Here is a 20,976-nt window from a genome sequence, read left to right as displayed (position 1 = left end):
CTCAATATTTGTAACAGAATAGCTGTGAAACCAATATTTGAATAGCTAAAAGATTTAATCAATCATTTGGAGTAGGTAAAGAAGAATTGGTTTTCATTTGATATTTTAAAAGGGTAGTTTTTAATGATACCTACTTTAAAGTTAGAGATACTTGACAAGTTAGAACAGTTCATTTATGATTGAGTAAGCAGATAAATGGAATTTTTTATCATTCATTCAATCGTCAATACAAGTATTAAATAATGCTTATTCAATAGGTATATCTAGAAAGTTTAATAACAAAACTTGTTAAGATCAGCAATATACTACAACAAGCACAGCTTATTCAAATATGGGAGAGCTAATAATAATTTATTGCCGACCATTTTCCGACATATTCAACTTATTGAGAAGATTGCTCTCAGCTACTACATACTATATACTTACGTTCATAGGATAATAATTAAAATTATCACTTAAAAATTTGAAAAAAAAAAACAAGCTTAGTGTGAGTAAGACTCGCGCACTGAGGGTTTCGTACTCGGGTATTTTTTCCGACATTTTGCACGATAAATCAAAAACTATTATGTACTGATAAAAATAAATAAAAATCTGTTTTGGAATGTACAGGTAAAGCCCTTTCATATAATATCCCACTTGGTATAGTCACAGTATAGTAATCTTACTTTGAAAGTTGAAAATACTTATAATTTTGTTCATGACCACATTTTAATTTTAGTAATGTAACCACAAATTCACGGTTTTCATGATGAATGAAGCTTTTTGATTGAAACTAACTTTAAAAATATCTCACACCCAAGCGACAGCAGATGTGAATTAGGTATTTTCTGAGATATGATTCGCAGCTGTGTTCATAAGATTGCTTAGAAGTCTGTCGCAATTGGAAATAAACTGAAAGATATTATATTTTCTATTCCTCTGTAATTTCCGGTACAAAACGACAACATAGAATCAGTAGACACGATCTGTTCTAAACAAGAGAATTCATTGGATACTGAAATGAAAAATGTTTTATCTGAGCTTGTAACTTTGATAGAATTAAGTGGAATTTAAAAAAAAACATAAGTAAGTAACATAAGTAACATAGTTAAGTAGGTATCGAATCTTGGACCGCTGAATATTCTTAATTGTAACCGATCGCTCTTAAGAAGGAATTTGCTGCAAGATTTTGCAGTTGTCTCATGAAGTTGTTGGTGTAGTAGAGTGGACTGAAATTCAGTCTTTCAAAGCTTTCCCTTAAAATATAGATGATTGACTTGCAAGAAGATAATATTTCCTTGCAATTGTATAAAACCGCATCCACTGAAGAATTTTTGGGCTAAACACGCTTCAGAAAAGTATGAAAATTGTATACAGCTATCAATCTTTACAAATATCAATATTTTTTTTTCAATAGTATCCGGACCTCACTTAAAATGACTTGCCGACCCCTGTGTTAAACTATACCCTTCGGTATTTTGCTAAAAAATACTACCCCAACTTTGATGAAAATCGATCACCAAAACATGAATTTGACCGACATTTTATACGAGAAGTAGTATAATATAGATCTTTGACAAGAAGGGCAAGCAAGTAATTGTGTAAGAACATTGATATAACAGGAACATCTATTTCCAGATCAGTTCCACGACATAATAGAACCGATGGTAATCGCTTTAGCTCAAGTATTAGCTGTCATGGGTCGCTAACTCGAGATGGATTAGCCAAACATACCGCTCTACATGCACGAGTTAGCATGATAAAGGGAAATCTTGCGTCCGCTGAGCCGGTCGCCTTCAACGGAGCCTTCGAGACAAAGCTGTCGGGTTAGGACTGCGCGACACTTAGGTGTTGTGCTCATCCCTTTTTTGTTAAAAGCTATCTTTTTTAGGGTTCCGTACCTCAAAAGGGAAAACGGAACCCTTATAGGATCACTTTGTTGTCTGTCTGTCTGTCCGTCCGTCCGCCCGTCGGGTCTGTCAAGAAAACCTATAGGGTACTTGGTCTACTATAAATGTTGATCTAGTTTATGATTTGATGAATAGCTTCGGAAATAGCGGACGGAACTCCTCAACGGAAGATGATGAAGATGGAAGGGTAGGATGTATGTTTGATACTCTATCACGCAAAAACTACTAGACAGATTTGGTTGAAATTTGGAATGGTGATATATTATACCTTACATATGCTACTTTTTATACCATAAAAATACATGATTCCTGCAGGATTTTTAAACATATATGCGCTGTATGTGTCCACTGCTGGACAGTCCTTCCAAGAGAGTTAAATATCATTACGCGTTGCTTATACCATCTAGTAGTAAAATATACGTAAACCATTACCACTTTAGTGTGTCCATGCCTTTATATGCAAGTCTAGTATAGGGACAGCGCAAACAGTAGCCTCGGGCAGCGGCTCACCGCTTCACTTCCTATTTATAATGCAATATCGACCCTTACGAGGCTATTTGTCATGCCTAATTGGATGTGTGGGGCAAATTTAGCGCCCCATAACCTACCACTCTATTCCTCCCTCGCTAATATAGCCATTTAGCGTAAAAGGAATCGATAGCTTAACTGTTCCCAATTTTATTGATTTTCGAATAATTCGATAGTGAAAAATCGATGAAAAATATTGTCAAGACGGTTAAACTCACGTGGTTGTCCGAGTAGCTATCTCCAATTAGTTATAAACCGGAATCTAAAGAGTTCCCACAAGGTTTTAAAATACCCGATCGATTAACCAATTTTGAGAAATTTGGTACAGAGATAGCTTGAATTAATGCTTTTTATTCCGGAAAATCAAAGAATTAAGTCCAAGAAATTTGTAAAACTCTAAACTCATGCAAATGTCGAGAGCTTCATTAATTAATCAAAAAAATATTTTAAAAACCGACTTACAAAATCACTACAAAGTAATAAAATTTTGTTTCTATTATTAAAAATATTTGTGTATGCAAGCGTGAAGCTCGCCCGACTTTATACATAGGGGACGATGGGGGAATTGCGGACACGGGGTAAATACGGACTAGCAGATATCTACTCAATCCCTTTCCCCCGTGCCCGTCCGCCACGATCACTAGTTACTTTCCGCCATCTTCAGTGTCAGGGAAACATTCGCGACGGAAGGCTGTGCACCATTTTTAAGGTAAATAAACTCAAACGTTTTTGTGAGTTTTGATCTAATTTGTAGTGTTTACTATTTTGAGTGTTATGTCTGTAAAATAAGTGACAATAAAAAGCTATATTTTCTATCGATTGCCTCGTTCATATAGAATAGATTACACAAATAACTTTCGATGAGAAATTTTGTTACCTACATATTATTGCCAACTTTTTTTTTTTGGATCTGGTTGGGTTAGTTGCGGACAAGCTCGTTGGGGTGAATACGGACGTCCGTAATTGCCCCTGACTAGATAATTTGTCAAAAACTAAACCAATTTACTGCTCATTTTCAGAAGCCTCGAAAGTATATCAGAAAAAAAGAACGAACGTACAACACCATCGCAACCTTGCAAAAAGCCGTACAAGAAATAAAAGATGAACATATAACTTTTCGTCAGGCGGAAGAGAATACAGAATTCCGAAGTCTACACTTCTTGACAAAGTGAAAAAGGGATGTTCCAAAAAAGGCATAAAATCAACTTTTAATAAAATTCAAGAATTCTAGAATAAAAAATTCAAGAAACACACGTCCGTATTTGCCCCAAGGGCTACGGGTAATTACGGACAGACAAGGTTTTGTTTTTCAATCAAAATTTGTAGTCGTTGATTGATCTCCTAGAATAGTTAATGTTAATTTTGTACTTGAATAACTAAAGTTTTATAATTAATAAAGACTGATTGATTATTTCTAATAGTATGGGTTTTATACGTAATTTCCCTTCAGCGTCCGCAATTCCCCCATCGTCCCCTACATCCTATCCGTGTAGAAACAAAATTATTTTTCTCTTTCTAGTGATTTTGGAAGTCGGGTTTAGTAATATTTTTTTGTGGTGAATACCAGGGGCTTACTATTATAATCCAAATCAAAAGTTGACAGATCATTAGGTTTTGAACAGACGGCCGTACAGTATTTCATTGTGCTTCCGAGTTCCGACTCTCACTAAACGAAATGAAATGTCCTTTGTCAAATTAGTGTATCTTGTCTCTTATTCATCTTAGCTCTTCATTTCCGTTCATTTGGAATATTTTTTAGGGTTCCGTACCTCAAAAGTAAAAACGGTACCCTTATAGGATCACTTTGTTGTCTGTTTGTCGCGTCTGTCAAGAAAACACGTTCCCGTTAACCTAGAATCACAAGTACTTAAAGGAAAAATCCGAGAAACGTGAATTTGTGGTTGCATCACAAAAAAAAAATTAAAATGTGTTCACAAAAAAAAACACTAAATCACATAAGTATAGATGGCGCAGACTGTTATTAACTTGCAGAGTTCTACATAAAGGTGTTAGGTATATCTTGTATGATGGTACGGAACCCTTCGCATGCGAGTCCGACTCGCACTTGGCCGGTTTTTTTTATATTTTTACTTGCTTAGCGTTTTAATATTAAAATAAAATATTTTTAAAGACCAAACGTTTGCTGCGGTAGGTAATGACTCTTAATTAAAAAAAAAACAAGACAAGCTCTTAATTCAACAAAGTAGGACATTTTTTAAGTAATTCCACATTCCATGCAGATACAAGATTGTTTTTCGTTTAATTTGCCAGTGTCAGTAGGGAATTGGGATGATGTAAGGATTCTAACGATTATACCCCACTAGCCGATGCCCGCGACTTCGCCCGCGTGGATTTAGGTTTTTTGAAATCCCGTGGGAACTCTTTGATTTTCCGGGATAAAAAGTAGCCTATGTGCTAATCCAGGATAATATCTACCTCCATTCCAAATTTCAGCCAAATCCGTCCAGTAGTTTTTGCGTGAAGGAGTAACAAACATACACACACACACACACACACACACACACACACACACATACAAACTTTCGCCTTTATAATATTAGTGTGAAGTGTGATACCTACATCCAAATCTGTTCAGACATTTAAAGTTATGGTAGAATAAACCTACACGTTGCCATTACACTCCTTTCTTACCCCACTGCGGCAAAGCCAAAAGGAAGGGTTATGATTTTAGCAGTCTATGTATGTATGTGTATATCCAGATTCTGTTTGTTCCACCGTAGTGGCTACACTACTGAACCGATTTTGATGATTGAGGTGTCAATTGATTCGTTGTAAAGGTTCGGGTAACAAAGGCTATCACATCACACTAATATTATAAAGGCGAAAGTTTGTATGTGTGTGTGTGTGTGTGTGTGTGTGTGTGTGTGTGTGTATGTTTGTTACTCCTTCACGCAAAAACTACTGGACGGATTTGGCTGAAATTCGGAATGGAGTTAGATAATATCCTGGATTAGCACATAGGCCACTTTTTATCCCGGAAAACCAAAGCGTTCCCACGGGATTTCGAAAAACCTAAATCCACGCGGACGAAGTCGCGGGCGTCAGCTAGTATTTTATATATCCTATGTTACCCGGACCGGTTATATTATATAAATACTTACATCAAAAAAGTGGAGGTCTCCAAAATTTTTTATTGCTATTGTATCGAGTGGGATGTCAAATGAAGAGGAGAAAATTAATGTAAATGAACAACAACATTAAAATATACCAAGCGACAGAAGAACAATTTTTCTATAATCTTTCAGCGTTTATTAAGGCCATCGCAGTCGGGTTTTAGTTTTCATTTTTCAACTATATCTTGTTTCCCCTAGTTTGTCATAAAAAATCGAATCAAATAAATACTTAGTTTGTAAACGAAAGTTTAAATCGCGAGCAACTCAATCTCAAACAGCGTGGTGCAACTGTTTGCGTATCGAGTATCGAGTATCGATACCTCATCTCCGCTAAGAGCTAAACCGACACCAGCCACCGATGCTGCAACATCAATATTTAAATACTGGAATGCAGCGACAAACTAGTATTTGAAGTTATCTATCAGCCTCTGTCTATCAGTCAGTGTGGCAGCCTAGAAATCCAACGTTAAATTAATATTAGCTGATGCCCACGACCTTGTTCGCGTGGATGTAGGCTTTTAAAAATGTATGTTTAACTATTTATCCCGGAAAATTAAAGAGTTCCCGAGGGAACTCTTTAATTTTCCGGGATAAATAGTAGCCTATGTGTTAATCCCAGAGTATAATCTATCTCCATTCCAAGCAGTCCAATCCGTTCAGTAGTTTTTGCGTGAAGGAGTAACAAACACACAAACACATACACACATACCCACCCAACACACAAACTTTCCCCTATATAATATTAGTGTGATATTTGTAATACATACGGTTGAATAGATAAGTAGGTATTTACTTCTGTACTGTTATTTTTAGGGCTCCGTACCTCAACAGGAAAAAAGGAAGGATCACTTTGTTGTCTGTCTGTCTGTCCGTCTGTCGTGTCTGTCAAGAAAACCTATTGGCTACTTCCCGTTGACCGAGAATCATGAAATTTGGCAGTTAGGGAGCACAAATAAAGGAAAAATCCAAAAACCGTGAATTTGTGGTTAAAAGTAAAGTAAAGTAAAATGTTGTTTATCCATGACCGAAATCTTAATCTTATGGTCTTATCGCTTAATAATATATTTCACATTTATATACCTACTTACTAGCTTTTACCTGCGATTTCGTCCGCGTAGTATAATTCATATATCCTATAGCACTGATAGTGAAATTAAGTGATATATTTTTGAAAGCATATCATGTAATAATAACGTTAAGGAACGTTAATTTGCTTGGTGGTGCGGTTTTGCGGCACTAGCCACGGCCGTAGCCTCTTGCCAGGCACCGGATATACATCTGCCACTATTATATATACTGAGAGACCAAAATAATACTGACAACCCTTGTTTTGTTTTGATAATTCAATGTTGAATAATAAATAGTTTTCGAACAGTTTCAGTCGCCAGTGACACTCGTCAATCGGTAATCTAATTATGTATCTATAACAATGTCATTTCAACATAATATTGTTGTTGTTATTAATACTACAAAATATAATTAATGTTTGTTTTGGGCTTATTTAGTTCGATGTTATCAAAATACTACTATTATACAAATAAGTACTTAATTATTATTTGTGGTATTATCTAATACTTTATATTTAATTGAGCTTATTTTAACAATAAACGTTTAGTTGTTATAGAGCAAGGAGAATGTTTTTCAAAATTATTTAAAACTTTACTTTTTTAAATTCAAATACAAGAGACCCCTTGCAATCTCACCTGGTGGGAAGTGATGATGCAGTCTAAGATGGCTAACCTGGAAGGGATTTGGCAGTTTTTATTAAACCCATACCCCTTTGGTTTCTACACGGCGTCATACCGGAACGCTAAACCGTTTGGCGGCACGGCTTTGTCGTTAGGGTCGTAACTATAGCCACGGCCGAAGCCTCCCACCAAACCAGATCGGTTGTCGATGATAGTAATGGGTTTCGAACCTGGCATTTTACGAATCGTAACCGAAAAACCACTTACTATTACCTACCAACGAGGCACCTTTTACTATGAAAATCTTCACTACAAAATATTTTAAAAAACTTTTCTTCATTTTCCATTCGCGTCAGACTATTAAGTAAATGAAATCATTCTTAGTAGACCTTCCACCCTTCCAGACAATCAAATATTTCACTACTACGCTAAAAGTATTAAAAAACATACATTTTTTCAAAACTGAAATTTTCTATCTGAGGCGATTGCGCTGGGTAAGCAACGTTTACCCAAGTCGGTAAGTGGTTGGCCCAAAATGTTTTGTTTTTCAGATCCAAAGGCAAATAAACAATCTATAATTTTTAGTATTATAAAGACGATAGTTTTAATTATATTGTGTGTATACTGTGTAATGTGTATGTGTGTTCGTTTGTTTGTTTCAAGTTACTCTTTAAACTAAATAACTTAAACTTTAAGGGCTTCTGGCAGAGGGTTGCCACGGCCCTAAGTGTAAGGGTCGTGGCAACTCCCTTCGTCAGACGTCCCAGATCCTTAAAGCTCAAGTTTAAGGGCGTCTGGCAGGTGGTTGCCACGACCCTAAGTACCCTAATGACCCTAATGACGTAATTACTAACACTATTCCAAACAAAATATTAAGTATAAAAATAGACATACTCTGACGTAAGATCGTTTACAACTTTATTACCTGTTGTCTCCCAAAGCCACCATGATCAAAACTTCATAGTCACTGATCGTTCCTCCCTGTGTTGGGGGCAATACGCAGAGAAACAGCTTTTATAAAATAACGAAAGCCTGGAACGCACTGGCTCTCTCTCTCAAGAAGCTAGATGTGTCAAAGTTACACGTACTTACTTCATTGGCAGCAGTTCAAGTATAAGCGCAAGATCCTCGTTAACTTGCAATTCCCGTATTGCTTGATCTCTCACTTGAACTCTCCGCGAGCTCTCAGCTTCCGCATCCTGTATGCAGCCAGATGCGTTAAGTTTCAACTGCCAATGCGTTACGACTCACAACTTAGGTACCTACACATGTAGAATGTAAAGTTTCAAGGTAGAGTCCTACACATCTATGTTCAGAAGCTTCACAAGTTTGATGTTTGTTTACCGTTCTACCCAGCGATAAGTATACTAACACTAGCCGATGTCCGCGACTTCGCCCGCGTGGATTTAGCTTTTTCGAAATCCCGTGGGAACTCTTTGATTTTCCGGGATAAAAAGTAGCCTATGTGCTAATCCAGGATATTATCTCCATTCCAAATTTCAGCCACACACACATACACACAAACTTTCGCCTTTATAATATTAGTGTGAGTGTGATGCCACATGTGGGTGTCTTTCGCTCTACAGCGAGAAACCATGAGCGTTAGCACCCTTTGGCACCGTACGTGGCTAATATCCAATACAAATAGAAGTATTCATACATACTCTTAAAAGTAAGTACTTTGAATCCCTCACACCTGGCTCGCAATGCTTGCCTTTCGTACCGCTTCTTACTGCTGTTCTCAAAGATTTGATTTGTTTTCTTTTCAAATCTTAGTTTGTTGTGGGCTCTTCTCAAGGGTAGGTCAGCTAGTACAGTCAGTAACAAGTCATATAATCGCTTGTACTGATGGATACAACCCTAGCTTTGTTACTGACTGTACAATCATCATCATGATCAACCCATCCCCGGCTCTTCTGAGCGCGGGTCTCCTCTCAGAATACGCCAAATCAACATTCAAGATTTATTGTATTAGGAGCAAACTTGTAATTGACTCAAACTTAACTCGAAGTTAGCTAAGCGTCGATACGTGAACTATTAGTGTTAATGCGATAACCAGTAGTTACTGCTTGCGGTTACTCGGTTATATAGTTTGACATGTGATGCAGACGGTGAACTTAGTTACCGAATAGTTCTGATTTAGTAGTCACCAATGCGTTGCGGTTAGTTTAACATACGGAAAATACTTCACGTTAAATCTTTTTTGTTCAGATACAAATCAGCCCTTGACTGCAATCTCACTTGGTGGTAAGTGATGATGCAGTCTAAGATAGAAGCGGGCTAACCTGCAAGGGGTATGGCAGATTTTACTACACCCCTTTGGTTTTTACACGGCATCGTACCGGAACGCTAAATCGCTTGGCGGCACGGTTTTGCCGGTAGGGTGGTATCTAGCTACGGCCGAAGCCTCCTACCAGACCAGATCAGAGATTCAGAAATTATAAAATTCCAAACCCCACCGGGAATCGAACCCGGGACCTCCCAATCTCTCAATTATCTCTTTAGTTAATAAATCAATAATCAAGATATAAACTTTGGCAAAATGAATCTCTACTTAACTATTGCTATTGTGCGGATCGAGCCTAAGTTGTGAGGAAATCCACAGGTGCTGATGTAACGCGTATGTTGTCAAATCAATAAATCGATTGCAAAGACCGGACTTATTTATGAGTGTCTTCAGAGCGGAAACTACCTAGCTATATAATTATTTTAATATCTACTAACAACCAAATTTTTATAATTGCGTAAGTGAGCGTTAATTAAATAATAATCTATACTAAATTATTGCTAACCGCTACTTGTAAAATTATTATTATTATCGCTCGTACCTTTAGATTTCGATGAAAAGGTAGTTTGGGGTTGTTACGACACTTTGAATTAAACTATTAACATTAAAATAGTAGTATAGTAATACAGGGTGTAGAAACGATATCCCACCTAGTATTCACTGTATCACATCGACCTGCTAGGAAAAACATCATATCTCAATTTCCTAACTTTAAAGGGAGAGCGCGTCTAAGATTCAAGAAATTCTTACTGTTTTCTGTTATAAGCCCTAATGTGTCAGCAAAGTAAAATGTATACAATTTCATTATAGCTTATATGTCATTATTCATACTTTTAATAAATTATTATTGTTTGGATTTTGTCAGTGCAGAATATCCACTACCTAACTGGCTGGTTGGACCTTATTAGCATCTCAGCAAGACCTGGCAGTCTTTTGAGATCTAGTGGCTCTGAATTACCTGGAGTTTTATGTGACGATGTGTACAACATTTTTAGAACTGTCGTAACATTAACAGTGTAGTAAATACCAAAAATGTAATTCATTATGCAATCTTAGACCGGGGCGCGTTTGGAACCCTCGTAGCTTTAGTTTTAAGTTTACGTAATTAATTGATTATCACCATTAAGTGGACAATTTTGAATAAATGATTAGATCTTGATTTTGAACGTGTCTAATGAACCACGTCAATATCACCTGCCGAATTTATTATTGGTTCTTCTCGGTAAGAAACGCATTTCGAACCACAGTGGCAGAATATACCGTCAAAAGTACTTGTAAAGGTTTATTGGAATGAAAAATCTTTTTAAAGCACCTTAGACTGTCTCAAGATCTTTAATAGCTAATGTAAAGTTCGCCCTGGTGCACGATGACCCAATGGCCCCGGTGGAGTTGCTTTGTTAGTGGGTGCGATAAAGGGTGCTCTGTAAATAGACGAGCGAGACGTGCGGTCACCGCCTAAGCCTGACCTATGCCACGGAGGTGACATATTATTAGAAAATTTCCTTTCTATAACAAATTACATTTTTTAGGGTTCCGGAAAAAGGAAAAACGGAGACTTATAGGATCACTTTGTTGTCTGTATGTCTGTAGGTCTGTCTGTCCGTCAAGAAAACCTAGGAAACCCTAGGTCCTACGAAAACCTAGCCTAAGTCCTAGTGGATAAAATGTCCGCCTTATTTTTAGGAGGTCGGGGTTCACCTCTAACTTTAGTTTAATAGCCTCATCGGGTGACAGAAGGGCTGGCTCATTTTTTGCGCAACGGATCAGCCTGGCTGTCCAGCGCGGACATGCAGCCAGTATTCTTGGCACCATTCCACGCGGGCATGATTTGTATAGTAATTAGATAAGGCTAGCTTTAAGTTTTATTGTAATATTTTCAATTACTTTAGCATATAGGTAATATCACTTGCCTTAACGGTGAAGGAAAACATCGTGAGGAAACCTGCATGCTTGAGAGTTCATCATAATGTACTGAAAGGTGTGTGAAGTGTGCCAAATCCACACTTCGCCAGTTAAAAGACTAAAAAATGTAGCAGCATGTTTTGATCGCGTATTCCTAAGTACCTACTATTGGCGTCACTCAGAAAAGCAGGTATTATTTAAATATTTTTATCGAATTATTGGAATGTCCTCTCCAAAACCAACACAAAAAAACACAAGTTTAATGTGTAAGGTTATCCGAGAGTTTTAATCTAAACAAACTAATGCCAAAATAAATAATTTAATTAGAGCGTGATTGCTATCACAACATCTAATTATTCAGTTCACAATCCAAATACCGAAAATATGCGATATCGCTCCGAATCTCGGAAGGAGACTGAACTAAAACCTTCGAAACACCCGTATTTATGCAAGTTCAATCTTGTCGGCCTCCTAGTAACAGATTGTATGACATCGAATGAGCCAAATATCGATTTTATCAAAGTACCTTCATTAGATAAGTTAATAATTTTGTATTATTGTTGACAATTCAAATTAATTTTTAAAAGTAACCTTACACTACTCATAATAACAAGGGCAGAATTTAACCCGGGCAGAAGTAAACTTATCTTTATTGTTCCTCGGTGAATTTCGTGATCTCGCAAATTACTGCAGTACAAGTATACAGCATCCCGGGCGAGCAGTTGTGAGTGAAACTTGTGTAGGTAGGTACTTGAGGCATTGCAGCATCGTTCATCTCACGACCTTAGTTGAAGGAAATGTATGGAACCCTTCCAGAAAAGAAAAGTCTAGGATTCCGTACCCGAAGGGGCCAACGAGACCCCATTACTAAGCCTCCACTATCCTTCTATCCATTAGTCCGTCCGTTCGTCCGTCTGTCCGTTCGTCTGTCTGACAGTGGGTAAATATCTCGCGAATCGTAATAGGTAGAAAAATGAAATTTTCACGGAATGTGTATTTCTATTGCCAACAATGATGAAAATGACCGCAATTCCACAGTCAATTTTAGACTTGCCTTTACACAAGTTTAAAAGATCTATTAAAAGTATGCTCCTGAAAAATGACAAAAAAGCTTGGAGTTGATTCGCTCCAGCAATGCGCGGGGCTGCAATTGCTTGTATAGTACAGTATGACATATTATTGTAAATTGAATAGTTGAAAAGAACAACCGCTGAGTTTCTCGCTGGTTTTTCTCGGTAGGAACGGCATTCCGAACCAGTGGTCGATTATTTTGACGACTCAAAAACACTTGTAAAAGTTTAATTGAATAAAAATAGTTTGAATTTGAATTCAATGAAAATTTAAAAAAAAAACTAAAAAGTGTTATTTCTTGTTCGACGATGGACCTTCGCGGGTGAATCCGATTTACACTGGACAGGTTTTTTTTAAATTACAATGTAAATTAAGCTCGCTTTTCTCAGTTACCTGGGTGGCGAAGGTACCCGGGCATGGTGGATTATGGCCTAACCCTTCTCATTCTAAGAATAGACCCGTGCTCAGTAGTGAGCCTGTTTTCCCCCTCCAATTAAGCGTAAAGCTTGTGCCAAGAGTGGGTACGACAATTAATGCAACAAGTGGGGTATGAACCGCCGACCTTTCGGAACTCAGTCCGCTCCTCAACCTGTTGAGCTATAGAGGATATAGTTTATGAATGTATTATCTCTATATCAAAGTGTTCTACAAATTACGAAGAAACAAATTCACCGTGATTTAACCTGAAATACATGAAAACAAAGCAAAAAAAAATTGAAACTTAAAATCGATCAATGCTTGAAAGCTGTGTTCTTTTTCTTGAGGACTTTGACACCGATGCTAAGTGCACTTGGTCCACGCCGTCGTCAGCTTTACTACAATAAAAACCAAAAAAAAATGCCATGAAAGGTTAATCACAAGGTTATACAGCTCCATGAAACTATTATCTGAGTTTATTGTAGGCTACTTCTCAGACCGGGGCGCGTTTGGAACCCTCGTAGCTTAAGTTTTCGGTTTACGTAATTACCTAATTATCACCATTACATCTCGCACTGGCAAGCGCAGCGCTGGAAGACTTTTTTTATACGCATTAATATTTATTTTATTCGTTTTTTTAAAAACCTGTATCGATTTAGACTTATTTTCGGTTGGAGTGAAGGTCCTGGTAGGCTTGAGTATAAATAAAGTTAATAATATTGAATATGAAAAGATTATATTTAGAGGAAGACTGACATTCTGCACGCCTTGGGTTAACTTTGTACCGCCCACACCACACGGCTGGCATTTTAATCGCTCAAACGCTCAGAATAAACAAAACCTAGGCGCTACTAAAAAGCTCATAAAAAGCCCCTCGATACAACGTCATATCACACGGCGGTGACGCGTCTTAGAAAAATATAAAAATAATGTCTTCTTTTAACCCCCGACCCAAAAAGAGGGGTGTTATAAGTTTGGCGTGTGTATCTGTGTATCTGTCTGTGTCATCGTTGCTCCTAAACTAATAAACCGATTTTAATTTAGTTTTATTTTTTGTTTGAAAGGTGGCTTGATCGAGAGTGTTCTTAGCTTTAATCCAAGAAAATAGGTTCAGCCGTTTGAAAGTTATCAGCTATTTTCTAGTTACTGTAATCTTCACTTGTCGGGGGTGTTATAAATTTTTAATTTACACTTGTTCCTTAAAATTTAATCTTACTTGAAATCATTTAGGTACCATTTGGTTACTTGTCTTGATTAATTCATATACATAATTTTATTGCCGTAATATCCTACTTAATAATACAAACGCGAAAGTTTGTATGTATGGATGGATGGATGTATGGATGTTTCTTACTCTTTCACGCAAAAACCACAGGATGGATTTGGGTGAAAGGGAATGGAGATAGATTATACCCCAGATTAACACATGGCTACTTTTTATCCCGGAAAGTCGATGAGTTCCCACGGGATTTTAAAATAACCTATATCCACGCGAACGAAGTCACGGGTATCAGCTAGTTTTTAAAATATTTTTTATGTTGAAGGTATTTTAATGTTTTTAAAAATAAGAATAAGAAATGTATATTTTGTAAGTTTTAAGTCGATTAGCCACAGTTCTGTTTAAGACAATAATAAGTACATCTCGTAGATGACGGCCTGAATGTGGAATGATGTTGGGTGTATTGTTTCAGATGCGATGCTGCGTAGCTGCGCTGTTCGCGCTGGCCACGCTGGCCGCGGCGGCGGCCGCCGACGCTCCCCACGACGCGCCACCACCACAGGTTTGTACCACTATGCCGTGTCCCTGTAGAGCGAGCAGTGAGCGGCTGACTGCCCGCTGGCTGACTCACATCTATACAGTGCACTTTGACTTTGCTCAGACTTAAGTCACTGTTAAAAGGAGACAGCGTTATACCGCCGGCGTAGATCTGTCTCGTTTAAACTGAAACTTAAATCTAAGCAAAGTCAAGGTGCGCTCTATAGATTTCAACCTGGGCCCCAAGTCTACTATTGCAATTGTGTTTCAGTTGTCTATCAATGACATCGTAATTGCTACTTTTAGCAATTTTGGTAGTCTACTAATTCAATAGCGTCACAATTGTCTTCCGATGGCGTGCCACTGACACTTCAATGACGCAATTGTAAATAGTTGGTAGTCTCGTACTTAATGACAAGTCAATGATCGAATTTAAGCGTCTGAGCGACGTACTTGTCGGTCGCTTAAACTGCGGCCACACTATGAGTTTTGGGTGCCACGCGGGCACTGCGTTGCCGCTCCGCAGGGCAAATTGCGTCGCTCTTCTGCGCTTTAGGTCTTCTGTTAGTTAAATTTATGTGTAAGAGCATGATTTCATAGTCCGTTCGCTGTAACAAGGTCGTACTAGGCTGCGTACAGTGCGCCTCTCACGCATTTCAGCGAGAAGCTACTTGTTTAGCTTTTGAGCCAACTAAGGAAAACTAAAGTATGTGTAAAGTAGGGTGTAGCAAAGTAGGTATTTCATTCATAAATTGTTGTTTCTGCAGCGAAAAGATATCGGAGGAAAACGTAAAACCAGTAAATGATTTAGCGTGTAAAATATAAAAGACATGGCGTGTTGACGCGGCAGATACACTCACACCCGGAGCCCTAAACAAATACAAACCTTTTCTGTATTCAATCGAGAGGCTTACCATATGGGGTGAAATATGGGGAAAATCAGTTAATATGTTGACAATCTGCCTCCAAATTTGTATGGATGAAATGAACGTAGATGTTTAGAATAGAATAGAATATATTTTTATTCAAGTAAACTTTTAAAAGCGCTTTTGAATCGTCAAAATAATTTACCATTTTGAAATGTTGAAATTTTTCCTAAGTGGGTACCTATCTGTTGTTATAGCGGCAATAAAAATAGACATTATGTGAAAATTTATACTCTCTACCTCTACTACGGTTCACAGCCCGCTGACAGACAGACGGACGGACAGGCAGGCGAAGCCACGGGCAGTTGTCAGTGCATAGTGCATGCATAAAAAGAGTTCTCTACGTATAAGAAGATACTGACTGACTGACTGATCTATCAACGAACAGCCGAGTAGGTTCCTTTTATGAGGTAAGCACTCACTAAGAATTTGAGGAAAACTTTCAAGGATTTTGGAGATGCGAACACGGACGTGTTGCGGTGGACGGACAAACGGTCGGACGGACGAATGGACGGACGGACGAACGGACGGACGGACGAACGGACCGACGGACGAACGCTTGGACGGACGGACGGACTGCGAAGGCTTAGTAATAAAGTCCCATTGGCATCCTTCGGATATAAAACCCAAAAAAAAAAATATCTTAGATTTATGGTTATAAACACAAGAATATCAAGGCTTGATTTAAATAAAACAAGCTATAATTTCTAACAAAACAGCCAATTATGAGCTTATTATTCAGAAAACAATGTGCATGGAAGGGCGAGTCGGGCGAAAACAATAACTGTCAGAGCCACCTACAGCCAGCTCCTAGGGCTTTTGTTGGCGATGTCATTAACAGCTCTTACATCATTGTATTCATTTTTGGGACCTCCGTGGCGCAGTGGCTTTATTTCTTTCTTTATTCTTTACTTTTTAACCGACTTTCAAAAAAGGAGGAGGTTCTCAATTCGTCGGAATCTTTTTTTTTTTTTTATGTATGTTCCCCAATTACTCAAAGACCCCTGGACCGATTTGGAAAATTTTTTTTTGTTTGAAAGGGTATACTGTGCAGGTGGTCCCATATAAATTTGGTGAAGATCTAATGATAATCTTCGGAGATGGAGAACAGAACTCCTCAATGGATAAGAGCAAATTGCTCGCGATCAATGTAATAGCTTAGTAAACAGTAGGGTTTTAACAGGGCATAGCATATTATAGTACAGTGGGGCCACTAAAAAGTGTGAAATAAAAAAATTTCAAAAGAAAAATAAAACCGACTTCAAAAACCACAAACACTAAAAAGTACAAAATAATTTTTGTTTAGCTACACGTGTAATGTACCTAGGTATGAAGTCGGGCGAGCTTCACTCTTGGATTTCTAATTTTGTTTTAATATGCTCGCTCGACTTCATACCTAGGTACATTACACGTGTAGCTAAACAAAAATTATTTTGTACTTTTTAGTGTTTGTGGTTTTTGAAGTCGGTTTTATTTTTCTTTCGAAATTTTTTTTACATCTCACATTGTGTACACACATTTAGTTACATAATATAAGATCCTATAAGGGTCTCCCAGACCCCTATCAGACGGCTTTTAAGGGGTGTTGCCACAATACTAAGTGTCTGGCAATGCTGTCTCATAATGTGTAAAAAAATTAGAGTTTACACTTTGGCGTAAGATTTTTTACACCATTATTATCTGTAATCTCCCAAAGCTACCATGATCCAAACTTCATAGTCACTGATCGTTCCTCCCTGTGTTTTGGACAATACGCAGAGAAACTTTCAATTTTTATTAAACAACGAAGGTCTGGCACGCGTCGGCTCTTAGTCCTTAAGTAAATATGCGCACACAATGTTTTATATTTCAAACAAGTTTATTAATAAAAAACTAAAGCACACTAAAGTAACTAATACAGTTAGTCCATATAAGTACAAAACTTTTTTGATTTATTAGCGAACTTGGCTGCCATGATAGTCAAACTCAAAATAATTTATTTAAAGAAGGTACTATTATACTGTACTCCTTTTGATTAGAATTTTAGATTGCTTAGAATTGTTAGATTTGTAAGATGATATAGTGGTGATAATTAATTACGTAAACTTCAAATTAAAGCTACGAGGGTTCCAAACGCGCCTAGGTCTGAGAAGAGCCACAACAAACTCCACCGGGTATTCTTTTTATTATCACCATTTAACAAAATCACTTAACTTAGTAGAACTTTAATTTGCAATGGTCGAACAGTTTAACAATCACATATTAGAGCTTTTTGACAAACATGCACCTGTAGTGTGCATTAAAACTAAGGAGAAGCCTCACCCTTGGATAACAGACGTTATTAAAATTATGATGAATTTGAGAGATGACGCATTAAAAAAAGCGCACAAATACAATGAGGAATCGAACTGGTCATATTATAGAAACCTTAGAAATTACACAAACGCGAGCATTAAAAGGGAGCAAACTGCCTATTTCACGTTTTATGTCAATAATAATTTAAAAAAGCCGAATAAAATGTGGTATCACTTTAAAAAGATCTCCCCGTTTGGTCATAAAACCCCATCTCATATACCAGAACACTTAAAAATTCCTAATAGAATAAATGATCACTTTTTAACATTACCTGGTGGCACTACAGTCCCACCAGAGATAGTAAAGAAATTTACAGAAAATAGGTGTACGGACAATGTGTTCTCTTTACAGGTATGCTCGCAAAAGGAAGTTCTTAAGATAATTAAAGGCATAACAACTAATTCGGCAGGTCATGATGACATCTCGGTTAGCATGCTCAAATTAACTTTACCGCGGACTCTGCCAATAATCACTTACATACTAAATACCTCTATTTCCAAAAATGTTTTTCCTGATCGGTGGAAACTAGCCAAGGTTGTACCGCTCCCAAAATCTGCAACTGTTTCAGACTACAAAGATCTAAGACCAATTAGTATACTACCAGTTATGTCAAAGATCATTGAAAAACTGGTATGTAGCCAACTCTCTAGGTATCTAGAAACAAATAACTTGCTTCCAGCGGTACAATCAGGGTTTAGAAAGGGCCACGGGACGGCAACGGCTTTAGCATCAGTCACAGACGACATACTGTCTGCATCTGACAGAGGGGAGGGTACCATACTAATACTGCTAGATTTCTCTAGAGCATTTGATTGTATAGATGTTGAACTTATGTTAGCCAAGTTGCGATATTATGGTGTCGATTCGAATGCATGTACTTGGTTTAGCTCGTTCCTCCGTTGCAGGAAACAGTATGTGGTAGTTGACGAAGACGTGAAAGTACCGTTGTTATCTCAGGTAAACACTGTTCCACGGGGTACTCCACAAGGGTCGAGCCTTAGCCCTTTACTATTTATAATTTATACTGCCGATATTATCCAGAATATACGACACTGCCATGCCCACCTATATGCTGATGACACTCAAATTTACTACCATTTTAACCCGGAACGCACAGCAGAAGCGGCAGAATTAATAAATAAGGACTTGGATTATATTTCTAAATGGTCGGAGGAAAATAGACTAGTTCTTAACGCCAAAAAGACGAATTTTATGGTGTTGGGAAGTAAGCATCAGAGAGCTATCATAAAAGGGAGAAAACCAAATATAGCTATAAAAGGCGAGCCTATTGATAATGTGGCTATCGCAAGAAACTTAGGGCTATATATGGATGAAGACCTAAGATTCATTGAACATCTTAACACTAAGATAAGGAACGCTTTCTACAAGCTAAAAGTACTATACGGTGTAAGGCGTTTTTTGACGGTCGGAGTCCGGCGGATACTCGTGGAATCTCTTATTTTGTCAGCTTTTAATTATTGTGATACTATATACGGACCTAGACTGCTCAAAAAGACTGAAAAGGCCGTTCAACGCATACAGAATGCATGCATTAGATTCTGCTTTGATGTTCCAAGGAGAGGCCATATTACACCTGTTATCAATAGCCATAAAATCCTTAGTATGAAATCACGTAGGAACTTACACATTGCAATGTTGATTCACAGAGTAATATTTAACAAGCGACCGCCGTACTTATATGACAGACTACACTGGCGAGTTGACAGAGGCACGACTCGATTTCAGCAAAAAAAGAAGCTGGCTATACCCACTCATAAAAAGGCAGGATTCAGGGGCTGTTTCCGTTTTGCTGCAGCTAAGGTTTGGAACGATCTCCCGCCTCCGCTTCGGGAATGGAATTATCCTACTAGCGAGATCACAATAAAAAATAAATTAAGGAATTTTTATTTAAATGACCAGATCGAGGCAGCTAAATTTATTTACACCTAACTTATTTATTTACACGTCTTAATAATGAAATTAAGGCTAGATATGCTAAATTTTCTATCCTAGTCTTATTTATATACATATATCTGACTAGTGCATAATGTAAATAATTTTAGTTATATAATACATAGATACTTGATTAATTGGAACCATACTATTATTATTGTTGTCTATAATACTACTATTTAAGTTATTAATAATATTATTCGTTAGGCCTAGCTGGGAAGGGACATCTTGTTTAGATCTTATCTTGTTTAGTTTTTATTTTCATTTTTTTTTTTGCTTGTTATGTGTATGTGTGTGCTTTTTTCTCCTTTTCATTTTTCTTTCTACTGTACGGTTTTTAAGGTTCTTTTTGGGTTGTACTGTATTCATTTTAATATTGATCAATAAGCAGGGAACGCAACGGGCGCGGTGCGTTTTTATTTTATTAATCAATATTTTTTGGAGCAAACTGAAAACCAGCGCTGAGCATTGTCATTGTAGAGGCACTAGTAAATAGGCATTTTAGAGGCTACGCGTGCGACGGCGTAGCGAAATTGGTTAGTTGCCCCTAGCCTCTTGTAGCGTGTTGTTGTTTCCAAAGAAATTGTAACTTTAAATAGTGAATTATAATATATATTTTTTTAGTGTTCATTTCTTTTGTTTTTATTACTACCCTGGTAGAGAACACGGCGCTACTATATATACAGCAACATTCGTTGTACAATAAATACCTGTACAAATATACCTGTACATTGGTGACTCGGACTTTGAACTACCAGGGTAGCGCGTGTTAATTTTATTAAAATAAAGTAACGTAACGTAAGCTAGGGCAACTCAAGTTAACACGTGCAAGGAAGTGAAAAACTAAAAAACTGTAAAAATGGCGCAACCTACAACAGTAGTGAAGGATGAAGACACGTATCTAGCGTCGATATCTCTCACGTCGAAGATCCCGGAGTTTTGGACCGACCAACCTAGGGTCTGGTTTATCCAGCTGGAGGCAATACTGGCACCACAAAAACAAGGAGACGCATCCAAGTACAATATAGTGGTATCCAAGCTGGGTAAGGATGTCATTCAACAGGTGACGGACATCCTGATCAATCCTCCGG

General features: G+C 37.6%; 1 protein-coding gene across 1 annotated transcript in view; it reads left to right on the top strand.

The window, feature by feature from the left end:
- Positions 1 to 20,976, top strand: part of LOC123876171 (prothoracicostatic peptides) — an 85,235-nt gene that overhangs the window by 32,943 nt on the left and 31,316 nt on the right. The window contains exon 2 of the mRNA XM_045922336.1: positions 14,608 to 14,697. Coding sequence (XP_045778292.1) covers positions 14,608 to 14,697 — 90 coding nt within the window. The remainder of the gene's footprint in view (positions 1 to 14,607; positions 14,698 to 20,976) is intronic.

This window comes from Maniola jurtina, chromosome 21, assembly GCF_905333055.1.
Source record: "Maniola jurtina chromosome 21, ilManJurt1.1, whole genome shotgun sequence".
Lineage (NCBI taxonomy): Eukaryota > Metazoa > Arthropoda > Insecta > Lepidoptera > Nymphalidae > Maniola > Maniola jurtina.
This window is presented reverse-complemented; position numbering and strand designations above follow the sequence as displayed.